General features: G+C 30.8%; 2 protein-coding genes across 3 annotated transcripts; one reads left to right on the top strand and one right to left on the bottom strand.

Moving 5' to 3' along the window:
• The first annotated feature begins 4,979 nt into the window (after positions 1 to 4,979).
• QWRF2 (QWRF motif protein (DUF566)) lies at positions 4,980 to 14,738 on the top strand. 2 transcript variants are annotated; one of them, XM_012237713.4, is made up of 7 exons: positions 4,980 to 6,713; positions 8,588 to 8,707; positions 11,717 to 11,833; positions 11,935 to 12,024; positions 14,127 to 14,234; positions 14,316 to 14,388; positions 14,464 to 14,738. In XM_012237713.4, the coding sequence occupies exons 1-7, from the start codon at positions 5,307 to 5,309 to the stop codon at positions 14,502 to 14,504; spliced, it is 1,956 nt and encodes a 651-aa protein (XP_012093103.1). In that variant the 5' UTR covers positions 4,980 to 5,306; the 3' UTR covers positions 14,505 to 14,738. The 2 variants fall into 2 exon arrangements, with proteins under 2 accessions (XP_012093103.1, XP_089579077.1); XM_089722951.1 differs by having other exon boundaries at positions 14,316 to 14,738.
• Positions 14,739 to 18,445: 3,707 nt separating this feature from the next.
• LOC105650765 (LOB domain-containing protein 39) lies at positions 18,446 to 19,494 on the bottom strand. Its single transcript, XM_012237715.4, has 2 exons — positions 19,139 to 19,494; positions 18,446 to 19,047 (listed from the first exon to the last, which is right to left on the bottom strand). Exons 1-2 carry the CDS (start codon positions 19,320 to 19,322, stop codon positions 18,584 to 18,586), a joined length of 648 nt encoding a protein of 215 aa, XP_012093105.1. The 5' UTR covers positions 19,323 to 19,494; the 3' UTR covers positions 18,446 to 18,583.
• Positions 19,495 to 21,801: the final 2,307 nt, after the last annotated feature.

Raw genomic sequence — 21,801 nt, 5'->3', positions numbered from 1 at the left:
TAAACTCTTAATACATACTTTAATACATACTCCTTCTGTCATTAAATATAAGTTGTTTAAGATTTTTGCACAAGAATTAAGGAAGTAATTAATTATTCTAAATTATAACAAAATTAAAAGCAATTTGACCAAATTATTATTTATCACTTATAAAAGTATTTATTGTATCTAATATAAATAAGAACAATATTGAAAAAATATCATTTATTACTCGTTATAATACACAAAACGATTTATATTTTGAGACAGAGAGAGTATATTACATGGCGCTCCTACTTAGCTTAAAGCCCGAGTCTCGAGATTGCTCCTCCACAGTAACCAACTATTTTTTGTTTAATCCTTCACGTGTTTTATGAATTAGGACAATCTCATTTGCGAATAATATAACTAGGGAACTTCATCTTGTAAATTGTATATATGATACTATTTAGCTTATCCATTACTAGAATAAATATAGGCTGAAAGCAGATCTTAATTTGATTTATCCAAACAGTTATAAGAAACTTCTCTACATTTTTGACAATTGTTCCCACACTTGTCACAGCATGTCCATAAATATATCTCTGATAGCATTAGTAAGATTCATATGAATTTTTTTTTCTCCAAAGCTCTTTATTTTTTTTATATTGAAATATGATCAGTGAAGAATGAAAATTTCAATCCATACCAACTTTATTATTTTTGACTTAAAAAGATTAAAATTAAAGTCTCGACAATTTTCCACGTTAATAATTAATAATAAGTGAAACTATAATTATTACATCAAATAAGTATAGTTTTAAATTTAATTTAATGGCTAATAAAATACTCTGAAATTCTCAAAATTCTCTTTGAAATTAAAATTGTGAATGTGTATCCTTTTTTTTTTAATTAGTAATTTTTAATGATTAAAAAAAAAATAAAAAGAAGAGCTATCAGACATACGACACAGTACCTTTCTAATTGCTTTTTACAGTTGACTATCATTTGTATTTCAGTCTGAAGATATTTGGCTTTGAAGGGACCCAAACACCAAGTTGAAAGGAAAAGAAAAGTTGACCTTAATTAACCTAATTAGATCCTTTTTTTTAGTTAAGCTGCGTAGTTTAGAAAAGCTAATTCTATGTTAAAACTAAAATTGTGCAAGATTGAGACAACACAGTAAAATAATCATTTTGAAAAAAAAAAAAAAAAAAAAAAAAACTTAGATTGCAAGTGGCATGGGGAGAAATATTTTAAATTTTTTTATTCTCCGTACGGATATTTTACTATATTTAATTTTATTATTTACTTCATCGAAATGACATAGTTTTTTGAGAGTCGGTTAATTTGATTAATTAGGTTAAATTAACTTTTAACCGAATCTTTAACCGATAAATTTTTTAACCAAATGTTTATTCACAGAAATAGATTTGGCTGAATTAACCAAATTGATCGAAACGAATGCTTACCCCTATATTTGAATACCTATATTTCAATCCGTTTAAAAATTTACTATCCATGCCATTTCAAATCTATTTAAATTACTTCTTAATTTAAATAGATAGAACATTTGTAAATTTTAAATTATCCAAACTCGAACTTATTTAAAATATATTTTTTATCAATAATGGGTAAAATACACATGGGTACCCATATAAGGAAACTCATTTAATATAAATGGTAATGGATAGCGGATACCTATAAACTTATACTTGTACCCATTTTCATTAATAACTATCCATACCTAGGGGTGTTCCTATCAAATGACCGAACCGATCCATTTTTATTCAATTCAGTTAGCCTACTCAATAGGAGTTTTGTTAGTCAGTTTATTTAGTTTCAATTGAAAATACCATCTGGTTTGACTATGTTTTAATTAATAGTTTAGGATTAAAATTGAGTTGATTTCTAAAAATTTTGATTTTGCATTTTTCACCGTAGTTAATAGTCGATACGCTCAAAACGTGCTATTAAGAAAAATATATTAAATTAACTCTGTGTGATAGGTTGTGACATTTCCTTATAAATAATTAATAATGATAATCATAATAATACTACAAAAAATGCGTTAAAAGCAAGGGATAGATGAGATTGAGAGAGATGGAATAAGATGTTGCATCTTGTTTATGTAATCAACTAATTAATTTTAATTAATTAATTAATTAAGAAATGAGTTATTTATAGCTTAGCTTGCAAAAATCACAAGGCAATATTTTTGTCTCTTTTTTATAAGAAATTCTATTAAAGTTAAGTTTTGGTGTTGCATTTGCAATAGATGACACCATCAAAGCCTCCCCTTTTGTTTCTGCTTGAAAGCCCTTTTCATGAAGGTTAATTAGCTCATTCATGTCCTCTTCAGGTACTCTCTCTTTCTTCTCTTTAATTCATTTTCTTTGAGTGTTGTGTGAGAGTCAATCAAACATTTATATCATGCCTAATCTTTTTTTAATTCCTAGTTTATGGGGAAAAATTCTTACAGTTGCTTTGCTTTTTGCTTTCAACTATCCCTATTCCTTTGTTTTCAAAATTAGAGGTGGATAAACTTCGGTAATTACCGATTTACTAAGTCAAGCTGAGATTATTTAATAAAAATGGTTCAATAAATTGGTAAATAATAAACTGTCAGTAAACTTTTTAGATAAAATTTATAACCATTAAATAGTTTGGTAAAATACTCAAAAAATTCTCAATTTTCGATTGACCAATTTACTTAAAACAACATCATTTTATTTATTTATGTTTTTAAAAGACAATTCTAATATAGTAAATTGATCAATTCAGTAAACAGTAAAACTTTATTGGTGAATCGATAAATCTAGGGGTCTAAATGTGCTGAGCTGACTCGAAAGAAATTCGAAAAAATTCGGGTTGAATCAAGTCCGAATTCGAATCTAACGACATTTAGCTTGAAAGCTCATCGAGAACTTTTATCGAACCGAGCTCAATCTTAAAATTTAGAACTCATTATTATAAAAACTTTTTATAAAAATTAATTTATATTTTTATATAACCATTTTGCTCCATTTAAAAAAAAAAAAAAAAAAAGTAATATTCAAATGGATGTAAAATGCCAAAATGATATGTGAGATGCTCTGTAGTGGTAACCATTTGTCAGATATTTTTATTTATTTCAGCTACTTAATTTCTTTTTTTAGCGTAAGAATCCAATGAATTATTTCTAGCTGTACTACTGTTTAATCATTTCAAAACTTAATTAAGTTAATAAATTATCAATTAATCAATAATTATACACGAGATTTCATTCATGTGAAAGCGTTGGGACCAAAAGTTGCCTCATAAAATTTAGTAATTTATTGGGAAAATAATTATTATATGACCATAGTTATTATATTTTGCTAATGATAGTAATTAACTAATTATAGTTGGGAACAGTTTGGAATCATGTTAATTAAAGAAAAGGAAGTAATTAATTACATATGAATACCTTTTCTCCAATTGTTTTGTATTTTAAATGTTATTAACAAATAAATTTCAAATGTTAATATAATTTTTTTAAAGATTTATTGAAAATCTATTAATTAATGAAATACAATATATTAAACAAGGTTAAGAAAATAAATGGCCTAGAGAAAACAATTTTATGTTGTATTACTAAATGTTATTTGCTGTATCTAAAATTTATATAATTCAGAATGTTATTTTAATATTTAATTTCTTACAAATAAAAAGATAGGTGAAAATACAAACATAATATTTAATTTCTAATATTTTGTTAGCAAAGATAGAAAAAGTACCTACGGATTGTGGCTAGTTGGCTATGCAAACTGAGTATGTGAAAAGAGCTTTTGGATCCAATTTTCATTAAATACACCTGTAGAGAAGGGCAAAAAAATCTTAACTGTGATTAAACTCCAAATCAAATTTAGTCGGTTCCTAGTGATAAAGTCTGAATACCGGTGATTTCAACCAAAAAATAAAGATAAGATCCCTATCACTCGAGTCAGACATCATTTGCTTGTTCCAAAATATTTTGGGATAATTTATATTTTTATTATAACATGATCTAGCTAGATAGATATGTAAAAATTACTTTATTTTTTATACCATAGATTGTTTTAATGTTTTTTTTCTTAAATATCGATATTATTAGAACTAATTAATATTTCTAATCATATATGGAAAAAATAATATCAGGTAATAGTTTATAAAAAAGTATATATATATATATATATAAAATAACACATCAATTGACATAGTATTATATTTTTATGTAAGGAATTTACTAAAGTGATATAATCAATCAGCTAAATTGATGTGTTGTTATATTGTACTGCTTATTTTATGAATATAATTTTAAATCATTAAAAAATCTATTTTATGAATATAATTTTAAATCGTTAAAAAATCTATTTTAGTACAAATAACAAGCTAAAATGATATGTTATTATTATAATAGTTTATATTAAAATAATTTAAATAAAGAAATTGTTAATTTGTAAAATTAGTTTACTAGACTAGTAAATAAAAGAAAAGAAAATATTATATATATTTATATAATTATCATTATTTTTATATATTTTATTCAACAACTGATAATACTTTCCTTCATAAATTAAAGTCTTCTATCTACATATTAAATGTCAATTTTTGAATAAAAACACAAAAGAAAATAGTAAAACCAAATTCACCAATTATTACCATTCCTAAAATGATCTACCATTTCATAGTTGTTTAATATTCATAGTGAAGATCAAATGATAAGAACCAAAGATTAATTTATAATGTAATAATATGAATTATAATAATTCACCTAAAAAAGAACATGGATCATAATTAATGTACTTATAACAAAAGATTATTAAATTATTAATGAAATAAAAAAAAATTATGCTTAGTTAATTTGGATCATCATCACTATCACAATCTCTCCAAATCATATTATACCAATAACCATATTTTTAAGAACAGTAGGCCAAAAACAAGAAAGAAAACCATACCCTAACCATAATTGAAAGTCTTATAAGAACTAAAAATGTCTTTATTAATTAAATTAATTTAAAAATTAACATATAACGTCTCTCCAAAGATTCACCATAACCAAAAACAACGAAACCCCATACCTGTGACTCTCCTCTCTCTCACAAATCTCACCTCTTTTACCTACTACTGTTTCGTTCTCTGTAAACCCAAGGAGGATTTGCCGTCAAAATGCAGAATCCATCAAAAACAATTTCTGGGTTTTTCACGTCTTGCTTAATTTGTTGAAAAGATACCTAATTTTTCTTGTTTTGCAGGTTGTAGCCATGAAACCTGTAAAACCCATACTTTGATTTCATGAGGAAATGTGAGGGAAAAAAAGAAGCAGAACTCTTTTTCGTCACATAATGGTGGCTGCTATTTCTCAAGCAGCTACTTCTACTAATAAAACCCCTAATCTAACTAGACCTCCATTGTTACCTTCAGAGAAAGAGCAAAATAACAATGGGGGTCGTGTTCAAACGAGAAAACCCAGAGGAAAACAAGTCCCTTCTCGATATCTTTCTCCTTCTCCTTCCTCTTCTACAACAACAACAACAACTACTACTACCAGTACAAGTTCTTCCTCATCATCATCTTCGTTTGCTAAGAGATTTGCTTCACCTTTACTTTCGCGGCCTACTAATTCTGGGCCTGCAAACACACCGCCTTCTTTTTCGGGTCCTAAAAGATCTCAATCTGTGGATAGGAGGCGGCCAGTGGCAGCGAGGCCACTGACACCGAACCCAGAAGCTAAACAAGGCAATGCTACTGAAATGTCTGCTGCAACAAGGATGTTGATCACTTCTACAAGGAGTTTATCAGTGTCTTTTCAAGGGGAAGCTTTTTCACTTCCGATTAGTAAGGCTAAGGCTGTCACATCGCCTAATGTGGGTAGAAAGGCCACGCCAGAAAGGAGGAAAGCGACTCCTGTGAGAGATCAAGGAGAGAATTCGAGCCCTTTGGATCAGCATAGGTGGCCTGGAAGGAGTAGAGAAGGGAATTTGTGTTCTAGTGAGAGAAATCCATTGTTGTCCAGGAGTTTTGATTGTAGTAGTGCAGATAAGAGGACTATGGGATCTGGGTTATTGATGGTTAAGTCATTGCAACAATCTATGTTAGTTGATGAGAGGAGGTTGAGCTTGGATTTAACCAATGCTAAGCAAAACCCAGATGCTAATTCGGTAAATGAGTCTTCCGTTACTGGTGATCTCACTGCATCTGATAGCGATAGCGTTTCCTCTGGTAGCACTTCAGGATTGCATGAATTTGGTGGTGGGATTTCGAAAGGAAAAGGTGGGCCTCGTGGCATTGCTGTTTCTGCAAGGTTTTGGCAAGAAACTAATAGTAGGTTGAGGCGGTTGCAGGATCCGGGTTCAACATTATCTAATAGTCCTAGTTCAAGAACGAGCATTTCATCGAAGAGTATTCAATCAAAAAGATTTAGTAGTGATGGTCCTTTGGCATCTCCTAAAACAATTGCTTCACCTATTAGGGGAGCCGCTAGGCCTGCTTCACCTAGTAAGCTTTGGACACCTTCAACTTGCTCTCCATCAAGAGGGATTTCTAGTCCTTCGCGAGTGAGGCCGACGAGTCATTCGGGTAGCATGCCTTCAATTCTTAGTTTCTCTGTTGATTTAAGGAGAGGGAAGATGGGGGAGGATCGAATTGTTGATGCACATATGTTGAGGCTTCTGTATAACCGTTACTTGCAATGGCGGTTTGTAAATGCAAGGGCAGATGCTACCTTCATGGTGCAGAGACTAAGTGCAGAGGTATGGAAATATAGGTTAAAAGCAGTTCATTGTTTTCAATTAATTGATTTTGCTTTCTCATCCGTAAACTTTGTTATGTTTGTGTTATAAACGCTTCGCTTATCCTACTCGGTGCAACTTCAATTAGCTCATAAATGTAATGCTATCCTTTAAGAAACATATGAAATCATATTGCATGTACATATGAAATCATATTGCATGTTCATTCTCGTGCGATGAAATTCTTCCTTATTTGGTCAATGTTCATTGATTGCTTAAATACAATATCAACATATTTGGTATGATGTTGATTCCTTAGAACTTTTAAGTTTCTTGGAATATCAAAACTAAGAATTGCATGTAATTGCCGTAACATCAAAACTACAAATTCAACAAAGATGTCTACATTTTTTTGAGAATTGGTATGTGGAGGGAGAGGTTGCAGTACAAGTTTAGGCAGTTTTTATTATTGTCAGGAAGGTAAAGAGATTGAGAATCAAGACGTCATTTGGCTGCATAAGAATAAAGTTTATGTTCTAGTATTCTACATGATTTTGCCCCCCAATTTGTCAACATCATGATACAGCTTCATTATTATGAAGACATCTTGAATATTGATATTAACTTTCTTATTTAGGGTATGTGCTTAGTTTCATAAACTACCCTGATGACAGTGAACTATTTAGTTCTTGTGGCTGGATCGATCTTCTACATTCTAGACACCCTTATGCTTTCTTCAAGGTCAAGAAACATTAAAACTCCTCCATATCGTTCCCTTTTCTATTTGGATTTTAGATTGGAATCTCTGCTTTAGAACAGAAATAGGAATGCTGTTTAGCTATTCACATGGATATCCACTTTAGCAATATAAGGGACAGGGATTGCTCATCATTTTTTTGTTATTTTAAATCAAAGTTGATTGATAATAAAAAATTTCTTTCAAAGACTCTTCCTTTTCCTTTACATTACTCTTTTTGCTAAACTATGTAATTTCCTTTGCGCAATTTAAGCAAAAGCCAGATTGGAATTTCCAGGGTCCTTAAGGATGCTGTATGTGCTTCAGAATAGCAATTAAAATTGGTTTATATAGTCAATATGATGCTAATTAATGTTAATTTAGTCGGGAAACAAAATTTTGGCCAATTAGTCATTTAGTAGCTCTTTCGGGTTCAGAAATTGTTTTCAATAACGTAATAATTTAGTTTGCCTTTGTGTTCATCGTTTTAGTTCTGCTGATCAATTGTTTGGGCTGGGCCAGTTTCTAAAAGCTTGTTTTTGGTTCTGAAGAAAATATCCCCTATGTTGCAAACTAATTCTCCTTTCTGTTTCTGAAAACAATTTCCTGAACTTTTTTGTGATAATATTCAATTGCACAGAACATGAAAAGTTTGCTTTCAACATTTCCAAAAGTTGTTCATTTAGAGAACATTTGAGAAACAAAAGTTTATCCAAACATGAAAATTTCCTACGAAAAGCTCTTTCTTGTTTGAGTTTTCAGATAAATTTCTGGTAACAAAAAACTGAAAAAAAAAAAAAAAAAAAAAAAAAGAAAGAAAGAAAGGCATAAGCAGTCCCCTTAGTGTTCTGAGTAAGTCAGCCACCTGATCTAATGGTTTTTCAAAAGCAGTTCCATCAGCTATCTCAATACTTATCCTCTATTTTTGCTTTTCATCAAAGATATTTTCTTGTGTTTGTGATGTAATGGCATTGTTTATAATTTGAGAAAACAGTTGAGGGTGGTGTCTGTATTTGCTTGCTTTTACTGTTTACAGAAAATGTTGTTTGTACTAGCTTCTATAGTAGCTACAGTGTATTACATGGTTGCTAAAACTGTTGAGGATAAGAACAATGGACCATCTTGTGATTTTTAAAGTCTATGTTATTCTTTGTACCAGAAAATTTTGTGGAATGCATGGGTAACAATCTCAGAACTACGGCATTCTGTCATTCTTAAAAGAATCAAGTTACTGTTGCTGAGACAAAAGTTGAAGCTAACTTCTATCCTCAAGGGACAAGTAAGACTTAGTGACTCTTTTCTATTTTTTTTTTTAAATTATTGAATCTGGTTAGAATTTATTGTGAACCTTGTGCAATGTTATTCCATTGTCTCTTACCTTCTTTGATTTTATCTTGAGCTTAAATCTTGTGGTTGATGAGTCATAGAAAAATTTTGAACTTATACAGTTATGTTAAAACATAAATCAGGAAATTTTTTTGAAATCATCCACATCTACTTGTGGAGAAACCCTTGGTATAATAATGCATGGAAAAGTGAAACCATACCTGTTGTGTGGTGGTTGAAGTATGAATTAGCTGCTTTAGCTAGAGTTTACTTTTGCATACTGTATTGGCTTTTTTTTCTAGTTTTGGGGCCATTAATTTTTTTATTTTTTTTTGTAAATGCCGTAACCTAATGAATTATTGACTTTGTCATGGCATTCCTTATGTCATTGGGTCTAAGGAGACTATTTGCTTTGAAGTTCTGTGAAATAGTTTGCAAAAATCTGACAAAAATACGTGATGGAACTCCCTTGTTAAGTGGATTGTCTTGAAGAAAGAATTAAAATATTTCCTATCCTTTTGGTCCTGGTAAAAGAGCATCAAACGTACACGAGTCAAAAATGAATCTGTAGCTGTTTCCACTCTCATTCATTAACCAGGTGAACTCAGGAGTGGTTCTGGCATGTTTGTTTATACTCTTGGAGATGAAAATGTACTGTAAAAAGTCACCAAGGTAATGCCACTTAAGTACACGGGAAGCATATTGGGGAAATCCCGAGGATTAGACCCACCCATATTAAGGCTTCAAAATGTATAAAATTAGGTCTGAATAACATGAATTCTACTCCCTCAAGTGTGGCAAATTTGAAAGACGTATTAACTTTTGCCTGCCATTTGTTCTAGTTGATGCTCTCTCCTTCTCTTTCTCTATGAGAGATATAACTCAATTCTAATAAGCCTTAAGTCCCATGCTAGTTAGAGGGAAGAGAGATGGGAGAACAAAATTTTAGGGCCAACTTGAACTTTGGATTCTTTTATTACTTCACAAGGAACATGATGATTGATGTCCAACACAGACTTAAAGAGTTGGACCTAGAATTCATGTGAAGACCAGAATAATAAAGTAACCAAGGCCTTGGTTTTGCATACCTGGAACTGATAGTTGTCTATGCTGCCATGGAGAAGATGCTTGATTATGGTATTCAGACTCTTGTATCCATATGCATATTCGTGCTTTACCATATAGAATGTCACATTCATGACTTGCAACTGTCAGCCAGTCTTCATTTTCTGTCTGAACATATGCTTTATTTGCTTGCATCAAAGTGCTTGATAATATGAGGTGATCACAATACCATGCTAGCATTTGAATTTAGGAAGTTTGTTTTCCTGAACTCTACTGTTTCCTGTTTGCTGAATTCTTGTTGTCATCCTTGATAAATGGAAATTTGGCAGCTAGAATTACTGATTTTCTTATAGTTTAGACACACACAATACGTGTCATTGTTGAAGATATTTCCCAAAAAAGAATAGTTTTAGACATTGATCCCTAGAAGGAAACCTGTGATTTTTTCCTGATTAGATCTTTGCAACAATTACAACACACTTCTTACATTCGCTGCTCTCACCAGTTCGCTTTTTTTACAAGTAATGGAGTGAATCTTAACTTTTACATGGTTAGATAAAAAAATGGAAACTGTCAAGATGACAGAAATTCACCAGATACCTTTGTAAACAATTTATCCATTTTCAAATGTGGAAGCTACATTTTGTAGACAAAATGTTGGAGAGGAGTGCAACACTGTAATGGTGGTGAGTGTTTCACTAAGTTTAACATAAGTTAATGTTCGCTTTTTAGATCAAGTTCCAGTTCTTGCAACTACTGAAATTTTAAGCTGAAACTAGGGGCAAGCATTTGGCCAATTTGAGTAATATTTTTAACTGAAATAAATTAACTGATATTTTTTTTATTTAACCGAACTAATTTGGTAAGCGAATTTAACTGAATCGTTTTGTCCGAATTAATTATGATCATTAACCGCAGCAACGTTAAAAAAAAGAACAAAGAAAACTTAATTAACCAACCGAATTTAACCGAAATTTGTGATTAACCGAAATAAAAATTAATCAAAATTATTAGTCACTACTTAATCAAAATAAAAATTAAAATATTTTTAATTTTTAATTTTATTATCTACTTAATCAAACGACATAATTTTGGGAGTTGGTTAATTTGATTAATTCAATTAAATTATCTTTTAACCGAACCCCAAAAATTGTAATTTTCTTTAACCGAACATATATTCACTGAATCGAATCAGCTGAATTGGCCAAACTAATCGAATTGACCGAACCAAATGCTCACCCCTAGCTGAAACCATAAAAATCAATTTAGTCTGGAAAGTTCATGGCTGTAAGAATTTCTTCCTGTTAAACTTTGACTTTAGAAAGCCCTTAGAGTGGTTAATTTCCCTCACATATGTTGAATTTACTTGCAAATTTTAGTCTTGGTTCTTTTTTTCTCTTTGAAGGTTATTATATTCATAAATTTCCAGCGACATACATGTTGATTGTTTTGTTTGCTGGCACTTTCCATTTGTGCCTTCAAATGCCTTGTAGTGCTCAAAAATTGTTTTTGATGGGTGGAAGTCTTATCTCTAGCCAGTAGGGGTTTGCTGTAGAAGTAGTTTTCCTGTTTTGCAGTGAAATTGTAGATGCTTGTAGAGCTATGGGCTTGGGTTTCTCAATCATTTCTCAAATAGTTTGTAATAAAAGTTCATTCTGTTTTTTCCATATGAATGGATCTTTAATGCCATGTCCAAATGGTACTTACTAGTTTTATTTTGGAATAATCATGTTGATTGTGTTGCACTGTTGATCATGATAATTTAGATGTTATTTGCTGCAGTTATACACAACCAGATGTTTGTTTATATTTCTTTTATGCTGGTTTTGTGGCTCTATCTTTCTCTCTTTCTTCTTCTTCTTTTAATGACTGAAGCATGCTGCATTTGGTGACGTAGATTGCATATTTAGAGGAATGGTCTTTTCTGGATAGAGATCACTTGACCTCTTTGGAAGGAGCAACTGAAGCTTTGAAAGCCAGTACTCTTCGTCTTCCAATTGTTGGAAAAGCAATAGTATGTGCTCTTATTTCTTATCTTGTTAGGTAGTTGCTTGCATTTTGAAAGCTTAAAGCTTAATAAATGGAAGTTGACAATTCAATTCTCTTAAATTACAGGCTGATGTTCAGAATCTGAAGGATGCCGTTAGTTCAGCGGTTGATGTGATGCAAGCAATGGCTTCCTCTGTATGCTTGCTATCATCAAAGGTAGCTAATCCTTGCAAACTCAATTATAATTATTGAGAATGCCATGAACTGAACCAAGTACCCATTTATCAATGATTTTGTGTATCAGCAACAAACATAAAAAAAATGGAATTATTCACAGCATAAGACATGACCCAACAGGATTGAAACTTGAAGTAACTGACCCATGTCCACCCTACAGGGCCCAACCTGTTTGCCATCTCTAACAGTGCAATTAATTACTAATGCTTTTTAAAACTCAAACAACTAATCCTAAATGGTTATTAGTATGAACTTCTGTTAACTAATTCCATGTGGATACCAAATTGGATTTCTTTCAGTCAGTGCATATAGTGGCAATAATAAATAGGATGGATTGATTAAATAAATAAGTAAACAAATAATTGAAACAAACATGTGGATGAAAGGAAGGGGAAAAAAAATCAAAGGACGATTTTGCTTTTTGAGAAGGATGGTTCCTTATGGGTGATTCTCTCTCTCTCTCTCACTCTAAAATTATATTTGGTCAAACAAAAAAAAAAAAAAAATGAAAATTTGTCTTTTTTTCTTGAGGTGTTCCCCCCCCCTAAAAATGATTCCTTTAACTGATTACAGTTGTGTTTTCACATAGCATTAGTTTGCTAAGATCTTTATCACTTGACAACTTGGGACTAACAGTTTAATCTTTAAAAAGTATTAAGACTTCATTAAAAACTTCTAATTTAGTCAATACAAGCAAATAAAACATTGAAAGGGCCATCAATATTGTCTGCTGGTAAGGGAATATGTAGGAGTAGTAGTGTGGTTGGTAAAATTTCCAACAGTTCAGAGAGGGGGGGTTTTATTTGATATTTGTATGCACTTTTTGGCTGAAGTCAATGGCCATAGCTTGTCTGCATAATATCCTTTTCACTCTGTTATAATGAGAAAACTTTGCAAATAATAAAATTTTCAAGTGTCAATCACTGCTACAAGTTTTAAGTTTTAACTTTGGGCCTACAGCAAAGCTTTAACTCACCATTTTACACTGCAAGGACCATCCATATACTTACTTCCTCGAGAAAAGAACGCTGGGCTGAGAAAAACTATCCCATCTCCATTTCCACCTTAAAAATGTGAATGAAATCTTTATGATCCAATTGAAAACTAAAAATTTTAGGGTATTTCCAAGTTTTTTGTGCAATTTCTCTAGATGTAAAATTTCTCTGAGGAGCAACAACAATATGAAGTGCATATAATCTCAATATATGTTATATGAAGTGGTTATAATTTCAATTCTTTCATTGTTTCTATAAAAGTTTCCTTTACTTCTTTGGCTATGTTTTGGATGGCATAGTGAAAGTTGGAATGTGGGTGATCTTTTTGATGTGTGGGCCTGAAAGTTAAGAGAGATGGAAAAAGGCAGGGGAGGGGGAAGAGAATTGATATACAAAGACAAGGGAGAAAAAAGAAAGAAAAATATCTTTTGCATGTCAGAGTTACATTGGTTGAATACGAAAGTATATATTATCGTTATTTTAGCAGCATATCTGCAGTCAATGGTGAAGTTAAAACCTCTTGATGTTAGCTGGTAACTTTGACCAAGTTGACCATCTCTACTTTCAAGGATTCACTCATGCTGGTGATCAATTCTCTTCCTCGTTAACCCATATCTCAGATTTGAAAACCCTGAGGATGTTATGAAAACTCATCCAGTTTTGACATCCATTCATGAGTTGCTTGGATTTATCTCCAATCTTTCCCAATTAACCTTATTTGATTGGCTAAAACAGTTCAAATCTGAAAGACTTCATAATTTAATCGAGTATAAACATGCTAATACACCGAAAATCTAATCTTGTGGAATTAAGCATCGAATTTTCATATCTTTTATATTTGTTTGTTGCCTAGAGACTGACTGTTGGGACATCTAGTTCTACGGTCCATTTTAGAAGGTTCTTGTATTATTGTCCTTATTGCCTAGAGATAAGCTAATTTGTCAACTATTTGACCTTGCCAAATTGCACAAAACCATACTTAGATCATATGATCTTGCTTCAAACGGATTGGTTTTAAATCATATGATCTTTCTTCTGGATTATAAAAGCTTATTTTGAATATCTAAAACTATTTATCATCCACAGGTGGAGGAAATCAATTCTTTGATGGCTGAACTTGTGAATGTGACTGCGAAAGAAAAATTTTTGCTTGAACAATGTAAAGATTTCTTGTCCGCATTAGCAGGCATGCAGGTAAAACTGGATTCCTTTTCTATCATTGGCAATTTTTATTTTCCTCTTGTACTGGTAAAACTTATAATCGCCTATTTACAGGTTAAGGACTGTAGTATGAGAACGCACATAATACAACTAAATCGTTTACCGACTACCAGCAACCTGACAACACGTGTGTAGAACTGATCTCACTTGACCACTCACTCTAAATGCTAACATCTCACCAAATCTCTTCTTTTTCCCATAGGGTGGAGGTGCAGTGGAGGTAATAAACATTCATTGAAATAGCTAGTTTTGGCTTCTTCACCTTCTGGCATTTTTTGAACCAGTTGTGGTCTTTGCATTGTCATGTGTTACATATATCTTTTGTATCCGAAGATGACAGAAAGGATTTTCTTCCTACTAATCAGCTGTATACAAGGTACAAATTCTACCGGCTTTTGAGGCCAAAGGAAAGTAATGTATATGTATATATATATATATGTAACGTTCACGGCTCATATGATCACTGATCATTATTTAGTTTCTTGCCTCACTTGATTATTTTTACATTCTGAACATGCTCTTGGCTTGCTTGGTTGGTTGGTTGTGACAAGCTTTAGTGCCATTGTTTCCAAGTACATTTAACTAAGCTTTAGTGTCAAATGAGTACACGAAACAGAAACAGAAACAGAAGTAAGCTTTCTTAACATTGTTGTGTATAAGCATTCATAGCTTGTGTATGAATGGATGCGTTCATTTGGTTGATGTGTCTCTATCATCTATAAATGATTTTTTTTTTATATATTTTAAATTCATTTATATTAAATAAAGGATTGTTGTTATTATTATTATTATTAGTATTATTTTTCTATCCAACCCAACAATCTAATTGTGAAAGAAATAATAAAAAGCTTGGCTGTGTCTAACATGGGCAATGAGTGATTTGGCCAATTATTATGACAACCAAAAGTAAGAGAGAATATTAATATACCTTGCATGGGGTCCTCTTAAGTTCTTATTGCCCTTACTTGGGGTGTAAATGAGTTGAGCTACCCCTAAATGAGTCGAGTAGGAGTTGAGCTACCCTAAATGAGTTGAGTAGGCTCGCGGGCTGTTCAAATTTGGCTCAATAAAAATTTGAAAAAGTTTGGTTCAAATTGGGTTCAAGCCGGTTGTTAGCAAATGAGTAAAGTTTAAGTCTAATGATATTTAGTTCGAAAACTCATTAAGCCCTATCGAATTTTTGTATATACATCTATATAATATATATTTTAAACTTATTCAAAGATCGAGACTTGAGTCAGGCTCGAGCTTTAAAATTTTTGAGTGAACTCGACTGTCAAGTTGAACTTTGAGCTCGGCTTGTTTACACTTTTATCCATAGGTTTAAGAGATTTTGCGTTTAGTACGAAACAATAAAAAATTAAGACTTGGAAGGAGAAACATGTAAACACTAAAATGAGTTTAAAATTAGAATTCAAATGCAACTCCAACCTTTAATCCAGTTAACGGATGGAGAATCTCCATATAAAAACATGGAGATCAACATTACTAAATTTCATATTTACTCGAAGAAAACATAACTATATCAAGATCTGAGAAGAAAACACAAGAAATATGAACTAGACGTTCCAAAATCTCCATTTTTTTCTCTAATTGTTTTTTTCCATTTTGAAAATTTTCATCTCTATGGAAAATGAAAAACAGATAGAATTCTTCACAGAAATCATTTTTGGATCTTTCGAACAGGCAACATTCAGTTGGATTCCGATGCAGAGTAGAGGAACTGTGTATAATGGAGAGAGGGAGAGAAATATTGGTAGAGGAAAAAATTGAAAAGGAAGAAATAAAAAATCAATTTTGTTTTATTTTGAGAAATAGAAAATATTATTATTCTTGTATAAATTACAATTTCAACTAATTTATTAAATTGGTAAAATAATAATTTACTTTTAAAACGAAATGTGAGGGAGTTTACAATGGTGGCGGAGCCAGTCAGCCAGAGCCCACCACTAACATGCGCTGCCGGTGCAAAGAATCCAAAATATATCGTAATTTTTAAGATGTAATAATTCGATTTCTTTTATGATCTTTTGTCGTCTTAATTTCACCTCAAACAAAATGTGCTTGTTTTTGTTTCTGCTTCTTTAAAACGTGCTTTTAAGTACAGCAAAATCACGATTTGATTCGCAGAATTGAAGTAATCAAGAAATAAGAACATTAATGAAATAATTATTTCCCATATTCATATTCATTTGCATATGAAATTAATCTGATTTTAATGTTCATAATTGTCTTTTCTCTAATATATTTTTTCATTGATGGAATCTTCTAATCTTATAAAAGTTTTTCATTGAACTGAATCGTGTCTTAAAGCTTGAGGTGGTCCTCATGGGTAAATAGTTTGATTTGACAAAACATGCTACCGACAGAAACTTGAATGTCGGGGGGTGGAATAGTAATTAGCAGTAGTAATTAGGATATATTGGTAAAGGATGCATGCATGCTTAAGCTTACGGACAATAGCTTAAAAAGTTCCAAAGAGGCTTTATGGTTAAAGAGGTACCTTATAAGCAAACATGTTCTTTTATTTTTCTCCACGTTTTTCGGGGAAGTGGACATTACAAGAACACAGTTAGCCTTAGGATCATAGGATGAGTTTACAACGAAGTTTATTTAGATATCAAATTAATCTCGTTTCGAAAAAGTTTTTATTTCTTTATATTAATCTATTGAATAAAGACAACAAATTAGAAAATTTAAATTATAATTTTGGATATGATTTTTATTTTTTATTTTTTTGACACGTCAATATTCAAATAAGTTACATAATGGAGACAATTTTGGTGACTTAAAGTTCTGACCCTAGCCCTAAAATTTTTTTTCTAAATGCACTTAATTTTTTTAGTTTTTTTTTTTTAATTTTTATTTAAGGGGTCAAATTTCATGCATACAAATATGTGTTTTTCTTTGTGTGGTTCTATTTATTTATTTTAATATATCATAAAATTTTAAAAGGAAGAAGCTGATGATTTTTGGATTTTTAATATTTTATACTATGAGAAAATTATTCGATCAATAAATTATAACACTGATAATAAGCTTGACTAAGTTTCGATTCTACATCGTAATTAAAAATCGACTTACGTTTTAATTTTTAAAAATTAAAATTAAACCCAAATCTTGAAGTTGTAACTAAAGCGGTTTAGTTATAGTTTGGAATTAGTTTTAGTTTTTTCAAGAATTAGAATTGACAATTTTCGATTCGATTTCAATTGGATTCTAAGCCAAACTAATTATTAAATTAATTTAATTTAAATCTCCTTAAACACCTCAATTATCATTCATCATCCATTCTTATATATCATAATAAACATAGATAGACAACAAAATTAAGGATATAAGCAAAGCCTCCTCACGGCTTTTGGTAATGTAAAAGGGGCAGAAAATAAAGATTAAGCACATAACTAATAAGAGATTGGGAGAGACAAACCGAAATCTAATGCTGACACACCCACCACTCAACATGGGATAAAAAAAAATATTGCATAACTATAAAGTAGTAAATGCCTCTTTAGGGTAGCAAAAGCCATTCTCAATTATCCCATTTTCTTGGATTTCTTCATGAAATGAAATGCTCATTTTAATTTGTCTAATGCATTGAAAATGCTTTTTTATTTTATATACTGATTTTTGGTTAGTTATTTTTCTCCGGGAATAAAATTATATACTTCAATCTATTATAATTAATATTTTGAGATCAAATATAATATATAAAAAAACTATCAGTACACCAATAAAGTGTTGGTTGAGGTGATTAACGATTTCAGTCGTACGAAAATGAGAATAAAAATTTGATTCTTGGAAAGTTATTTTGTTGAACCTTTACCTACAATCTTTCATAAAATAAACTATTTATGTTTTTTAGAGACACATTCATAATAAAAAAAAATTCTAAAAAAAATTGATAGAGCCTAAAAATTGACTAATAATTTATAATGTTGATTAATAGCCAAATTATCAAGTAATAATTTATCATAATTTTAAAAATCTTCCATGTAAAAAAGAAGACACAAAATAAAATTTTCCATTCATATTAAAATATATATATTTTTATACACTAAAGCATAGGCCAGTAGTAGATGCATATATAATCTGATAAAAGATCTAATTTTAAATTTTATCCCTCAATACTAAAATAAACATTTTAATATAAAAATAAATATATAAAAACATATAATAAAAAGTATCTAAATAAGAAATTAGATTAAATTTCTTCCAATAATCTCAAATCGAGTTACATTTTTTAGTATACAATAAAGTGAGAACAGCAATTCTATAGAAAAACAAAAATAAAACAAATAATAATAATAAAAAAAAACAGCTCAAATAAACAATGTCAAGAGCTTTCTTTCACCTCCTTGTAAACTACTCCTACAATAAGTTCCCGAACTTCCCAACGTTGTCGTTTCAGACTCCTCCGACGACGACACCGCCCGCGGCTTCTCTTCCGAGTACATCAAGCAAAGATCAAGATTACTAGTTAGCCCACATTTAGCCTCTTCTTTATCAAAATCAGATCTTGTCCTCTTTAATGTTGCTGTTGCCTTTGAAACTGAATCCACATTTGCTTTTGGACTAAAACTAGCACATTCTGACAAGTTACCGTAGTCCGGTGCTAATATTCCGCCTTCAAATTCTAATACAGGTTCTATCGTGCCGCCGCGTAGCACCGTCATCACCGCAGCCTGGCATATGTGCCAGTTTCCAGTCCAGAGAAGCCCGACAGCTCCACTTACTGGATTTACAGTTCTACCCACCGCCTCAAAGAGAAGAGACTGAAACAATGCTGAAATTAAAAACACAAAATTCCAATTAGAAAAACTTATAGCCAAGCCAAACAGAGTGTAAATAGGTATAGAGATTTTGCAGGAACATACAAGGACGCTGGTTTTGAGGAACGGAGGAAATGAAGGACATGAGGCCGGCACGGCCAAAGAATTTAGCGACGAAGACAGTGGCATTAGCTTGTGATTGAGGATTATCTATCGATTGCAAGGATTGTCGGAGAATGCAATCCTCGCTGCACCCTTTACGAAGAATTCTACACCCATTACAGCTCATTCTGCAATATTATAAGCTTTTCCGGCACCGGCACATCAAATTCCGATATGGGTTTGCTTTCTTTGATCAGAAGAAAGAAAAAAGAACACCACCAATGCAAGCAAGCAAGAAAGCAAAGCTACATAGAGAACATTTATATAGAATAAATAAAATGTAGAGACGGAATCTGACCTTGAAGTGGCTAATTAATAATTGAAGAAAGGTTATTAGGTTAGAGTGAACTACAGTTGAGTTTAGTTTTAACCATGTGGTGGAGTTGGAGTTCCAAAGTAGTAGGTGGGAGCGGCTCCGTGTTTCCGCGAACTGGGGATTAGGGTCTTATACCCCGTTGGATTCTTTTTTATTTTGAGTTTTGATTGAGTAGATTCTATTTACGAAAAATACTTGAACCGAACCAGAGCATACCCAAAAAATAAAAACCTTGAATAGAAATTATTACTTTTTATTTTTTTTTCTTTGACAAAAAAAAAAAAAAAACTCAAGTTCTTATTTATAACAAGTATTTTTATTAAATTTATTAGTACATGCATATGTTGTAATGACACTAATGGACTAAGTTGTTTTGTTCATATCGAAAAGCTAACCTTTTAACTATTTTTATGGTTAAATAGTGTAAAAGCTTTTATAAGAGCCTTTTTTCTTATATTCATTTATTTAGTCTTTTTCTTATGGAGAAAAGAATTTTTAGTCCGATGTTTAATTAGCCTATTTGAAATTACAAAAATGGATGGAGATATAGTTAAATTAGCAATTAAATATTCATTTAGAGGAATTCTAATTACAATTGCTAGTTTGAGTAGGCATGATCATTGTTCAATAACTGTCAATTTTAATTCAAAACCATTAATTTCAATTATAAAAAGAGTGAAATTAAACTTGCACCAAAAGAACAAGATGTCCAATTTTTTTAAAAAACTTTTTACTTAAAAATTTAAAAAAAAAATAAAAAATTATTTTAAAATATAATAATAATTAGAAAAATTTACCGTATTTGATTTAAAAATAATTTAACAAATATTTGATTTGTATTAAATTATAGAATTAGAAAAATATTTGGTTAGAAAAATATTTATTATTTTTAGTTTGATTAATTTTTAATTATATTTAATTAGATTAAATATTTAATTACTTTTTAAATCATATTTGATTTATATCAAATAATTTATTTTTGGATAAAAATTGGACAATTTGTACTTTTGGTACAAAACTAAGGGGTAGTTTATAAAAAAATTTTAATTTTTAGATAAATTGTATATTGTGCCTAAGTGCAGAAGGCAAATTGAGCTTTATTCATAATTTTAAATAGTTAATAGTTATCTTGTTTATCAAATACAATTCACTTGCCCTCATATTTTTGGCATATAACTTTTCTGTTCTCCAATCTTTTTAATACATAAAAAGGAAAAGAAATATACAAATATTTGTCATACCATTATTTTGATGAGATAAACTTGGTTTCCTTTTCGTATATGGTATAATACTTATTTTCTATATTTCGGCCCAACTATTAATATATTTATGGTACCATCAAGGGAGTTATAGAGACATTTTTCTTGGAGGCTGATTAAATTACATTTTAAATAAATTATTTATAAGGTTAGAGTTTTAAATTTAGGTTTGGCACGACTGGCTTTGGAGTAATGCTGAAAATCAAAGAAAAATTGCTTATCATATATATCTAATCATTTTTTTAGAAAAAAAAAATTAATTAAAATTTTATTAAGAGGAATCTGTATACAGATATGAGATATAGATCTATATTTTTATATATGAAGCTTAATAATAAACCACTTATACAGAGAAAAAAAAACACAATCTTGATTTGAAGTATCTGATCAAGTTGACATAACATAATATTTGTGCAATCAGCGATCGCTTGCTCCACTTGGTGGCTATTCATGGTCACTGTTCGACTGCATTATCTTTCTACAAGTCCGATCTTATTACCTTCAAATTTCTTTTTTCTATTAGAGAGGAAATCTGCACTTTTTTCTGTATAAATATCCAAATAACAAAATATTCTAGACAAAATCACCATAATAATGACAATAATAATTCAGAACTAAATTTAAGATTAAAATCCCAAAATATAGGCAACAATAAATCTCAATATTTGAGCTACACACAGATCTGAGAATTGTTTAAAAAAAAAAAAAAAAAAAAAGAGGAAATTGGGTGACCACCAACGAGAGGTTGCCTATAGCCGCCCACAGAAGAAGAAAATAGAAGTTTTAGATCTTCGGAGAAGGGGGAGAGAGAGAGTTAAAATTATTTTATCTAATCAATTTTAAATAAATAATTTGCAAGGTGAAGAAATGAGAGGATGAGGAAGATGCGGGGGTGGCCATTTTTTCCTATTTTTAGAACCGGAACCGTTGGTGCAAAACCGGTGAGAATCGAAATCGAAATCGTGAGAAACCAGAATCGGTCTGAACTGAAATTGGGAGTCTACGGTTTGATTTCGGTTCCAACTTTTGAG

The sequence above is a fragment of the Jatropha curcas genome, chromosome 6, assembly GCF_041381405.1.
Source record: "Jatropha curcas cultivar XTBG-Jc1 chromosome 6, XTBG_Jcur_1.0, whole genome shotgun sequence".
NCBI classification, from domain to species: Eukaryota; Viridiplantae; Streptophyta; class Magnoliopsida; order Malpighiales; family Euphorbiaceae; genus Jatropha; species Jatropha curcas.
Note: the sequence above shows the minus strand (reverse complement) of the source record. Positions and strands in the feature narration are given on the sequence as shown.

What these genes read in the sequence shown, in the direction of transcription:
- QWRF2 (XM_012237713.4), top strand. Translation starts at nt 5,307, where the DNA reads ATGGTGGCTGCTATTTCTCAAGCAGCTACTTCTACTAATAAAACCCCT. An exon ending in CTTCTATCCTCAAGGGACAA is followed by an intron (nt 8,708 to 11,716) that starts GTAAGACTTAGT and finishes TTGGTGACGTAG; the next exon opens with ATTGCATATTTAGAGGAATG. An exon ending in CCGCATTAGCAGGCATGCAG is followed by an intron (nt 14,235 to 14,315) that starts GTAAAACTGGAT and finishes GCCTATTTACAG; the next exon opens with GTTAAGGACTGTAGTATGAG.
- LOC105650765 (XM_012237715.4), bottom strand. Translation starts at nt 19,322, where the DNA reads ATGAGCTGTAATGGGTGTAGAATTCTTCGTAAAGGGTGCAGCGAGGAT. An exon ending in TCCTCAAAACCAGCGTCCTT is followed by an intron (nt 19,048 to 19,138) that starts GTATGTTCCTGC and finishes TTTTAATTTCAG; the next exon opens with CATTGTTTCAGTCTCTTCTC.